A 12498-nucleotide genomic window follows, 5' to 3' on the forward strand; every position below is an offset into this window, starting at 1 on the left:
AGTAGCTGAAAAGATAATCCATCTGAAACAGAATATTTTTACTTTGATTGGGAAGGTTTTTCTTTTTTTTTATTATAAATGTTTCAACAGACAGTGAATGATTTAAAGAGATCCTAACTCAAGGTTATGCCAATGAAACAACTGTCATCCTCTTTGATTTAGATGTTCCAATCTTTCCCTTACGCAAAGACAGCGTTGGCTTCAATTCCTTTATAAATAATCCTGCTCCCAGAGCTACCAGTAAACTGACTCACAAGTGGTTTCATTAGTAGGTAAGTGGAGGTTTACTACATGTATCTAATGTCAGAAAGCCTCCTTGGAGAAATTAGTGAAACGTGCAATGTTATTGTGGAATGAAGTGCCATATTTCCTAATGTTCCCTAGAACCTTTCATCTTACAATCCTTCTTTAAAGCAAAAATTTTGGCAGCAGTTTTATGCCTCTTGTATGAAGACTGAGTAAGATTATCCTCTTTACCAATGGAAGAAGTTATAGTAGTTAAGTTACATAGTAGGAAAACTTCTATTCAAATGTTTCTTATTTTTTGTATACTGTTTTTCCTGCTTCAACTTTGTTTTGTTTGTTCTTTTCACTGCATCAGCCAGAAGCCACACATCCCTCAGAGACTTTCTAGCTGGTCATCAATGATTATTCTTCTGGGTCTGGACTGGGAATTATCTAAGGAGAGCTACCGCCAGGTACTGTTTTGTTTTATTCGCTCTGTTCAGTGAGACCAAATTCTGTTCTCACTTGCTCAAGTTCAAGTGTTGAATAATTCCATCGATCTACCTGACAATACAGATGTCTCAGACGACTGTGTCGTTTGCTGCACTCTAATTGCCAATACTTTTAGATACTTAATCCTTTGTCAGTCTGCAGCACACAGGAGAGGAAGACAGAAAACAGCAGCAGTCTCTGCCTTGAAGCAGATAACCACAAATGAGGGCAGCGTAAATTTCTCTGCTTAACACACGCTGTTGTAGATACATGAACTGATTATTTATCCTTCGACTTTCCCTGTTAATTATTTCAGATCAGAAGCAAAAGACAAATTTCACCACATGCACTCACACATATACATCTCCTATATATACATGTAGTTCCATTATTCCTTTGCAAAAGTGGAAATACCTGTTTTGCCACAGCATCATTGCCATAGGGGTTCCACATGCTAGTGCATAGGAAAGACAAGGTGAAATTACTTAATCTGAGGTATCTTCATAAATCTCCCACACCTCTCCAGAGGTGGTTTTGGATGACAGCACACCTTTTGCAATGAGATTTTGTCTACTTCCACCTATAGCAGAAGCCATGGCAGCTCTGAATGCCAACATGTAACCAGACTAAAGCTTTATGTGGCCACTACTCCAAATGCAATTAGTTTTTTACAGGTTTGGATAATTCAGATTTGAGTCCTTCCACTTGTTTTACTACTCATTCTCCCTCCTAGGCATATGGAATGAAGATGGCTCTGAAAAGACAAATCTAAAAGAGGTATTTTCTACACCCTGACCTCATTCCAGAGAAAATTACCATCTATTGAATTAATCTTTTAATCATCATCTTTTCACTAATTTTGCTTTTTAGCATAAATGGATGTAAATATATTTGTTCAGTAGAAAGACAAAAAGCACAATGGCACTTTTAAGTAACTCTCAGGAAAGAAGATGCTGTATTTTTGGTATTTTTGCTTTTTTTTTTTTTTTTTCAATAAGACATACCTAATACATACTGTAAGATAATGCATTTAAACAGCAAGCTACATGCGATAAACCCACACTCTTGTTTACTGTCATTTAAAAATATTAACGATTACTCTAATGATACTTTCTACTTTGACTGTTACTTTGTTTGCAACTACTGGAGCAAACACAGCCAGAGAAAAAGATGGATGGCTCCTACAAGAGCAGCTAGGAGTGCTTCTTTCTTTAGAGCAGAAACACGGGACTTCTCTTTCAAGAAATGGTTAATGCTTTTCTGTAAAGGAGATTTCTTTAATGCTTGTTGGCAACATTTCTGTGATGGCATTATTAATGGCAAACAGTGATTTACTGGAAAGTGTAAGAACAGAGCAATGGCCTCCAGAAATGTCACTTGAAGGCCTCTTGATGATTTTACAAAGATACCAAAGAACTATTTGCCCTGTGTTCAAATCCAATATCATTTTTCATTCTTTGTAGAAATTTACAGCTTTACAGGCTTAAAATTAATTTATTCTGAAAACAGAAAGGACAGAATAGTGTAATAAAAGCCAACCACAAAGTCTGGGACACTAGTAACTAGTGTTTCAAAGAAACATGAATCTTTCCATTACAATCTTAATAAAGAAACATACTTAGTTTCTACCAGTGTAGCTTGTCACCAAGTCACTCCAATGGCTTGAGACTGATCTGAGGGTGAAGGATGTGACCAAAGGTTTTAAGTACATCACTTCCAAAGCAATTACCTGCGTCAGGCACAGCAAGTTTAGTTTGGTTTGGTCTTTTTGGGGTTTTTTGTTTAGGTAGATTATGTTGTTAAAATATACAACTGACTAATAATTATTGTATTTCTTAGTGTGCCACAATAGTTGCATTTCTTAGTGTATCTCAAATTTATAAAGCAACAGAAGCTTTTCAGAGAGTGAGGCTCCACATGTTTCAGAAAAAAAAACAACTCTTATGATCACATATATTGTGATGTATACAGCAAAGACAAGGGAAACCTTCACTGCAACTTCACTCCCTTCCCTGACAGCTGTGTATTAAATGATTTGCAGAAGTTCTTCCTCCCCAGGGCACAGTGTGTTGTCAACACCGGTGGGAGGGCTGCTCCAAAATGTAACTACTGAAATAGGAGGCAAAACCAGTCAGAGGCACATTAATGCGTTTACAGCCCTTGATTTCTACAGGTCCTAGTTTTAATCTCTATAGGTTTCTCGTTTTCAATAAATTGTCCACATACTTGATATGAAGAAGACGATTTCACTAACAGCTTTGTGAAATAAGGTCCACTAATGACTTAGTGGACACTCTGTGCTTATGCCTCGTGACAAAGCAAGAGTCTTTACATAACCTCCAACATTTCATGCAGCTTTTGTTAGTTCCAGGTACTTCAGCTAATAGCACAGCTTACAGACTCAGAAATTGTATGTGGAAAATGATACTGTCGCAAGGAGTTGATCATAAAATGCTTCTTGGGGTTTCAGGTTTAATTTCTTTTTCTCACTCCCATTTTAATGGTTTTTCTATTTCATTCATAATCACCCTAAATAACTGCTTTTTCCTCTCTGCTACTGCAAAGATTTATTTTGTTAAGGATATTATAAACTCAGTCCATCTTTCTTTAGTCCTTTTTACTGTTCCTGATTCCAGTATCTTTGTTGGAACACCCAGAGCTATGCATGTTTTGCATGAAGCTATACTCACATGATAGAGAGAGAAGTAGTCCTGGCCAGCTTGTTTCTGCATAGCTTAGATGCTTTATTGCTTTTTTTTTTTTTCCCCCAACAAAATCATGCCAATAGTGAATATACCTAACCTTAAATATGAATATGAAATTCTTTCCTGATTTTTCCTCATTCATAAACACATAATTGTGTTACATTGATGTTGATCTTAAAGGAAAAAGAAATATCCATAAGTAAACCAAACACTCAATTTTTTTTTCAGCGGTAATTTTCACAAGATCTCCAGTCTGTTCAGTTTATGAGTTGGTCAGAAAATGTTCTTATGCAGTTTTCAAAGTCAGGAAAAAAAGAAGTCTGTTCAACATATACACATGTCTAACATTTAAAATTCCAGCAAATATGATTTTCACCTAATTTCACTCTAGAAATTATTTTTAAAAGGAAGTCACAGCTATGTGAGTGAAATTTTGCTAGTAGTTAACCCAATTGCTTTAGGTATAGCTTTAGATACAACAGTATTTTTTAAATGTATTTATCTTGTATACATATGCACTTCCGTCTTTTGCTACTTGCTCTTTTCTTCAGTAAGTGCCATCTCTATTAATGTAAAGTTACTTCTAAGAAAGTAGCAACATTGTAATCATATGGGACATATACTCACTATCCTGGTGCAGTATATCACCAAGACCTATGGCAGTGAACATCCTTATACAAAAAAACGTTTATCTAGGTCTGATGACAGTTCATGAACTCAAAATTAGGCAACACAACGTTATATAATGCCCGCTCATGAAAAATCAGAATAGCTTTCATCAGGCATTAATACCCAGATAACTCTATTTTCTTGAACACTAGAGGGAGATCAAAGCAAAAGGATAAATTACCTAATACAGCATGGATATTAATTGCAGTTGTTAATAAAATTCCAAAAGATTGTGATGAAGATCCAAGTATCATAGCATCTCAAATTTTCCTCACTGTTTTAGCATACCCTTATTTGATACTGTTTTACCTACACTGCAATTTTAAAATATTAAGGAAAAAAAAAGATAAAAATACTTAGAAGGAAAAATATTCTATCAAATCCACCAGTACTGTATTCTGGTATAAACTGGTTTTTCATATGAAATACATTTACTTCGATGATAAGATACAAGTTCTAGCAACTGAACAATGAAATGTGACCACGTGGCTCTTTTTTTCCTGTACCTACAGCACTAAGCAGGGGAAACTCGTGTTTCTGAAAGACCTTCCCTGAAAGAGATCATTCTGTTCCTTCTCAATGCCAGCAACTGGGACATTTCACATTTGGAAGTGAAAAATTATGATTTCTGAAGGATGGAAATTAATGCTCTCACTCTTGTGTGATCACAGCCACTCTTTTGTTCAGTGTCTGCCAAACAAACTTTTTAACATATAATGCCTATTTTAAAATATAGACTTTCTTAGTTTTATATGAAAGTATCAGATGTGCACCTTTTTACCATCTCAGTTACTGATGGGAGTTACAGTTACCAATGCTTTCAGGAGGATTCCCAAACAAAGGAACAATACTTAGACAATATCAAAGAACTGTGCTGCCACTAAATTTTAGCAACTTTCTTGCATCCTTCCTGCACCATTTGGGTCTGCTTAATAAATGGTGAGAGATTTAAAATCGAGGTCATTTGAGGAAACTCTTTCCTTCAAGAGTTTAACAGTTACAGCTGAGGATGTTTCACTTATGATCTGCTACTGTTCCACAAACAGGCAGATCTCTTGTTTGGGGTTTTCTCATACAGGCCATGCTGAGGTACCTTAAGTATAGTCAACCTCGAAGTGGGTGAGATATTTTCATTTGAGACAGACAGAAAAGCTGCAGGAAGTAGAGAAGCTGACAGGGCCCTTAGGAGTCTGTATTTTTTAGAGTAATTCCTTGGACAGTTACTTCTAATGACTGTAAAGAACCATACAATGTGCAGGGCAAGGCAGTTTCAGGCTTGATGTGTTTTTTCACTTACTTTCTTGTTCAGGGTTAAGCCAGGCTGGCAGACAAAAAGAAATTCCCATTAGCACACGTAGGGATCATCCTGTCCTCATAACTGACCTGCCTATTAACAGGTCCAGTCCTTGCCCCCGTGAAAGCTACTGTCCAGCTACTAAAGACAAAAGAAGAGAAAAAAAAATTGCCATTTTTCTGGTTTTACAGCTTTAAAAAACTAAGCCTCCACATCCATGTTTTAGAGTGGCTTGGTTCCTTCTTAAATGCCTGGTACTCCCAGAAAAGCTAGAAACAAGGGAAAAGCTATTTCTCCATAGCTTTTTGTCAAATGCATCTTGATACAAAATTGCAGTAGCTTGAATGCAAGTGACTGAAAAAATACCTTGCTCCCATCTGTGGATATTTGGCTGGCATTTTTGGGCAAAGGAGGTCATTCTAAGCTGCACCAGGAGCATAACCTGTCACACACAGCTTGTCCAACCACCTCACAAGGGATTCATGTTCCACTAGGACGAGGCTTTAAAAGGGGAGCCAAACTGAACAGATTATCCTGATGATAAAGCTTTGGAGCTGGATAGAGATAAAGACATTGGAAGTGCTAATACATTGGAGACTTTTGGGGATTGAGGGAAGGTTATGGCATTGCTAGTGACAAATAAGCACCTATGTATACACTGAGTGGGTTGTGAAATATACTGTATATACAGTGTCTGATATACAAACCACTTATTCTGTTCCATTCCTTCTAAATTACATTTTTTTCTCAAAAAAATTAGATACATAAAACCAGGAATTCATACATTTCATGGTTCTGGAAAGAAATCATTGCCTCTACATAACTGGCTCATTATCACAGCTGTTTTGTGCAGTCCTAAAGCTGAAGAGACTACTCAGTACCCTTTCAGGTTTTATTTACTGGCACTATTTAGAGAGTAAATACATCTTGGGGTCTCTATGACAAAGGGCAGTATGGTTTCATATTAAAACAATAATAGATGGGGGAAAAAAAAAAAAGCCCCTGGGAAATTATACCATATTGAAGGTATATAATTTTTTAACTATGTCTTCTCATTACAGCTCACAGCTGAAATTACTTTTATTGCTATTGCAGCTGACCTGGCCAGTTTATTTAATATTTTGGCATTGAGGGAAATGTGTTGTTTGTTTATTCAGTGAATTAATTTGTATCCAATTAAAAAAAAAAAAATCAAGAGCAAACCTATTATCCCCATACCTTTTAGATGCTAAGTCATTGTATTTCTACGGAGGAGAAATTTGTATTTTAGTTATCAGTGGGCACAGGACACACAGGAGAGAGTTATGATTTGTGCCCAAGGCTAATGCTCTGGAGCTCTGGGAGTTCCCAGCATCCTCAAAGGTATTCTCAGCCTTGCCACAAGCTGAAGTACTGGGGCTGGCTTTTAGCTGTGTAATATAAACCAGTGCAAACACACCTTCCAAGTTAATAAGAGCATCCTAAGGAGCCATACCGTAATCATGGTGATTACCATTGTCAGGTAATCTGATTTCGATTTGTTTCCTAAGTTTGTACAATATTGTCAGTATAGTTTCTGGTCCTGGCTTCCTTTCTCCCAGTTTGGTGCTTCATCATCCTTTAGATAGCTACCAAAAAAATCAAAATTGATGATATTACTACAAATATATGCATTTTTAGTATCTTTACTACTGCCATCAGCTCATTGCCCATTATATCAGCTCGGGAGACTGCCTCCTGCTAGATAAATAATGTTTCTGAATATCCAGTGTTACTGAGCTGTTGATTTCTCCATTCAGAACCTAACTGAAACAAGAACGGGTTGAATATTTTGATGGTTTTGTTATACAAATGTATTTAAGATTTTAAGAGTCTTTCATTGTCATTTACTGCTGTTTGACTGTTTTACAATTGTTGCTAGAGTCAGGCAGACTTATTCTTAGACCATGAATGACCTCAAAAAAGTTAAAATCCAAATAATTCAGCTATTGATTGACAGGAAAACCAGAATTGTTCTACATGGCAGGGTTGGGGTTTTTTATTTTTAAATCATTGTGTCCTATTTTTAATAGCTCTGAAATGTAAACACTAGATGGGAAAGGTTGATTTTGCAGGTACCTGCAAAAGAAAAATCTGGTAAATCTACACCACTAAACTACTTAATGCACACTATCTGGTAGATTAGTAGCAGTGAAAAGAATCCTGTAACTGTGGAACTTCCTGCAGATGTATGAAATAATGTCTGTTTTGCAGATCAAGCACTGGATTTATAACCCATGTAAAACACTGTATACACAGGTATTTCTCTCTGGAATAGCTGAGGCTGAAATATGACTGTGCACCACGCTGAAGCATCAGAAAAGGAGATACTTGACAAGAACTGTGATGGAACTCTAATAGAATAGTGTGCAATACCCATGTATACATGCTGAAATGAGAATCTCTGAAACAAGATGGTCTTTTTTACTATTAATTCTTGGAAAACAACGTTAAGTGATGCAATTATTCAGTTTACTGTAAATGCTCCAAAACCCTTATAAATTCTCTGTTTTCAGCTTAATACAAAGTTACTGTAAAATTATAAGTAGCAGATGTAATATACCATGCCATTCATAATAATATATCTTTTCAGTGAAGGAAACTTCATGTTTTTAAGGTAGATTATTTCAGCAATATGACTATATCAGCAAAGAAGCATTCTTGAAAACCAGTTTTGAGAAAATAGCCGCTTAATAAATATATTTGCCAGCTGATTCTCCTGTTTAAATCCTATTGAAGTTTTGTCTGAAGTTTCTGTGCTGACTTCCTATAAAGAGTGAAAATTGTTAACAGAGTGCTAGATTAGAAATCATTAAACTTAACTGTGACAGTAGCTCCAGGTGAGAAAAACGTATCATTGCAAAGACATTGTCAGGTTTCTTACTCTCGTTAGTAATTCCTTCCATGACATACTGACAGATGTTGGCCTAATTATCTTTGGGAATGTCCACACGTGATGCAGTGCAATACAGTTCATTTTGTCCACTACACAGCCTATGTTTTCAGATATGTATGGATACCCTCCTGAATGCTTTTCTTAAGTGATCTTGTTTCATCAAATTTGAGATGGCTCATGCTCCGAGTCTTGTTTGTATACAAAATAATTAATTTTGACTTCCCCCTTTGAAACAGTAATTGTGTGTTATAGTATTCAGCAACCCTGATTGTGAACTAATGTCCAATGGAATTTCTAGATTTACTGATATGAAAGTGTCAAAGAAAGCTGGTTTAAACTTTAAAACAGAGAGAAATCATGAAATTTTAGATTCATTTAGGCTAGAAAAGGCCTTTAAGTTCACTGAGTCCAACCATTAACCCAGCATTGCCAAGTCCACCACTAAACCATGCCCCTAAAAGTCACATCCATACATCATTTAAATACCTCATGAGATGGTGACTCAACCACTTCTCTGGACAGCCTGTTACAGTGCTTGACAACCCTTTCAGTAAAAATATATCTTTAAAAAAGGGGACTTTTTAAATACCAAAACTGCATCTATGTTTCCCAAGACTGGCTATGAAGATGACAAGAAAAACTTTTTCTTATTATGGGTCATATCCAAACTAAATTAGTATCAATTTATACATTAACGAAAGGAGTAAAAATTCTATTCCTTTGGGAAGATTCCTATATGCTTGGATGTAATTTAGATCAGAATCATTATGGAGAAAGCATAAAATCATCTCAGTGCTGAAATAAATTATTTGGGGTTTTAGATAGTTGTAAAATACAGACAAGAAAAGGTTTGTACTTTGGATCTTAGAAATATGTTCATGGAATCAAAAGAGAGTTTCTATCTAAATGAAAAGGAAGCCTCTCACTAGTATCTAATATGCCTCAAAATACATCAATATTTACAAATGTTTACATCTAAATGGAAGGCATGTTACTGTACCATCAACATTGTGGAGGTAAACATGTTATTGTTCTGGACAAGAGTTTATCTTGGCATTAGTTTTATTTGTGTCTAATAATACTGAAAATCTTGTGAGAACTGCCAGGCTTTCTCAAAGCAAACAGCTGGGACAGTAAAGATTGCCAAACCCTTGAAGTCTGTTGAATTAGTTTCAGTAAATGTGGGGGACACATTAGTGAAGAAAATTACATGTATTTTTTTAAAATTGCTTTGAAGCTAAAACAGAATTTACAGTTTGATTTTCTTTGAGGTTCAGTGAACAGATCTTATTTCATCCAATTGTTTCTCTCTATGGTGATTATACACGTGCTTTAAACTGCAATGGATGATACTCTTCAAATATCTATTTTTATCTCATATATGTGGTGAATTTCTTCTTGATATTTATGTTTCTTCATGTTTTATTGCAGGAGAAATTCCAAACATTTCAGTTAAGTCTTGAAATTGCTCCAGATGAAGGAGAGAGCCTTGATCAAACGAAGAATGGTCTGATTGACAGGTCAGCTTCAGAATAAAGCCAAACCTGAAAAAGAAGCAACCCAGACTCTTCCATGACTAGAAGAATGAGTACTGAGAGACCTCTGGACTTAATCAAACAACTCGGGCAGACAAGCATTCCATCCCTTGAAAACATAAGTGATTTTTCATTAAATATCACTGACTGCACCCAGGTTGTGGTGCCAGAGGAAGTTTTTTTCACTGTTGCTGCTGCTGGGATACTGGAAAATCTACTTATCCTCATTGCTGTTGTTAGAAATAAGAATTTACACTTGCCCATGTACTTCTTCATTTGCAGCTTAGCCATTTCAGACATGTTGGGCAGCTTGTACAAAACTCTGGAGAACATCTTTATCATCTTATGCAAAATGGGATATCTGAAACGTCACGGAGACTTTGAGAAAAAACTGGATGATGCCATGGATTCCATGTTCATTCTGTCTTTGCTGGGGTCTATTTTCAGCTTGCTAGCTATTGCAGCAGATAGGTACATCACGATCTTCTACGCTTTGCGGTACCACAATATCATGACTCTGAGGAGGGCCTTGGCTATCTTGGCAATCATTTGGGCGTTCTGTGCCGGCAGCAGCGTTGCCATTGCCCTCTTCTCCTACGAAGCAGCAACAGTCATTCCCTTCACCATCCTCTTCCCTTTGATGATGTTTTTCATACTCTGCCTCTACGTCCACATGTTCCTCCTGGCTCGATCTCACGCCAAAAAAATTGCCTCACTGCCCAGCAGCACCGTCCATCACAGAACTAACATGAAAGGCGCGATTACACTGACTATTTTTCTTGGAGTTTTCCTTTGCTGTTGGGCCCCCTTTGTTCTTCACATCCTCTTAGCAAGGTTTTGCCCGCATAACCCATACTGTGCCTGCTACATGTCCATTTTCCACGTGAATGGGACACTCATAATGTGCAATGCCATCATCAACCCTATGATTTTTGCATTCCGAAGCCCAGAACTGCGGAGTACATTTAAGAAGATGTTCTACTGTTCCAGGTCAAACTGCAACTGGTGAACACTTCATCCAAAAATGAAAATTATAAAAGCATTTTTGGGGGTGCTATGCAACATCAGTGTGCAGAATTGAAAATACCAACAACTACACCCGAAGTAATACTATGCTTGTAGTATACTGCCAGTGATTTTTCAGAGTGTTACCACAGAATGAATAAAAAATAAGTAAGGACACAAATATTTGTCAACTAGATCTCCAAACTAAGCTAATCATGATTGTAATTTTCAAGCAAGGAAAAAAAAAAAAAAATGTCTTAATTATCTTTTGTCATTACAGAAAAATCCAAACTAAAATGTTGCATTACCCCAGATATGAGCCAATTCATTTTGTATCAATAATTTCAATTCAATGCATATACTACTTTATAATTCTGTTGTTTAAATTGCAATGAATTGAACATTTGTTTCTAAACTGTGCATTTGTATCAAAGTATATGGTTATAAGGAGAAAACATGGACATGTGATTTTGCTGAAGAAGCAAGCTCAAGACTCTTCTTTAACATCCAGTCTCCTTAAAATCATGCAATTACTGATCTGTAAGTTTCAAAAGCTACTTTTTGAGTGTAAGTCCAAAAGACTATGGTGTTTTCATTTAAAATACATTTTTAGTTACTGAAGAGTTATTTCTAATATAAAGTTGTCTTGCCAGCAAAGACTGGGTTTGAATTTTAAAACCCCTAGGCCACGTCTGGACTAACAATAATAAGCTCCACAGACAGTAAAAGCACTTTGATTCGACCATGACATGCTACAACAAAGAATTCAAAAAAAGTAAGACCAGAGATAAAATTCAAACACTACCAAGGAAGTCAGTCAGCTGGGTAAGGAAGCAACTGGCCTGCCTGGAAGGATGCTACAAAGCTGGTTGTAATTTAAAAACCCTTGTGAGAAGATTTTGAATTGTTCCTGCAAAATAATACAGAACTCACAGAAGTTAAAAGCAGAATGGCTTTCAACAGCAGAACAGCCTGAAGCAGTCCAGAGCATATGGAGAGGAATTAACCTCACAATAATTCAAGGAAGTCATTCCAGCTGTGCCAGAGAGGAGTAGTAAGAGAATTTCAAGATTATGGAATATGGAAAAAATCATACAAATTCAGATTATCTTGGGTTGAATAAGGGACAACAAACCTGAAAGCCTCTATAAAATTATGAAAATAAATTAGAAAAGAGATACTAAAATGAAAATTTTTCAAACCTATGCATTTATTGAAAAAAAAAATTCATCTATAAAATACAAGTTTAGGAGGAAACTCAGATATAGTCACACATTCTATTTTAATAAGAATTTTTTCATTTCAATTGAGAAGCAGAATAAATGTAAAGCTGCACAGCAAGAAATGACTGTTAGAATTGCTGGGAAAAAAGAATAAACACATTAAAGAAAAACCAAAACAAGACATCTACAGTACTGCAGTGCCCTGTGCTCACGAATTATGAACTTTAAAATGATAAAAAATATTGGACATAAAATTGTGATTAAGGAAGCTCTTATATTAACTCTGCAATGCATGAATTATCAGTCAAATGTACATTCCCTCAAAAAATTATTTTCCATCTGTTTCCCTAAAGCAGATATATTTAAGAAAGGTAAGTAGCCTCCACCATGTTAGAAGTATCTGTGTCTTATAAGGGAGCCCACTCTAGCCCTACCC

General features: G+C 36.1%; 1 protein-coding gene across 1 annotated transcript; it reads left to right on the forward strand.

Moving 5' to 3' along the window:
- The first annotated feature begins 236 nt into the window (after positions 1 to 236).
- On the forward strand, positions 237 to 12238 carry MC2R (melanocortin 2 receptor). Its single transcript, XM_015651289.1, has 3 exons — positions 237 to 272; positions 602 to 698; positions 9731 to 12238. Exon 3 carries the CDS (start codon positions 9872 to 9874, stop codon positions 10841 to 10843), a length of 972 nt encoding a protein of 323 aa, XP_015506775.1. The 5' UTR covers positions 237 to 272; positions 602 to 698; positions 9731 to 9871; the 3' UTR covers positions 10844 to 12238.
- Positions 12239 to 12498: the final 260 nt, after the last annotated feature.

Source organism: Parus major, chromosome 2 (genome assembly GCF_001522545.3).
Source record: "Parus major isolate Abel chromosome 2, Parus_major1.1, whole genome shotgun sequence".
Taxonomy (NCBI): domain Eukaryota; kingdom Metazoa; phylum Chordata; class Aves; order Passeriformes; family Paridae; genus Parus; species Parus major.

Coding starts and splice junctions, on each gene's coding strand:
- MC2R (XM_015651289.1), top strand. CDS start 9,872: ATGACTAGAAGAATGAGTACTGAGAGACCTCTGGACTTAATCAAACAA.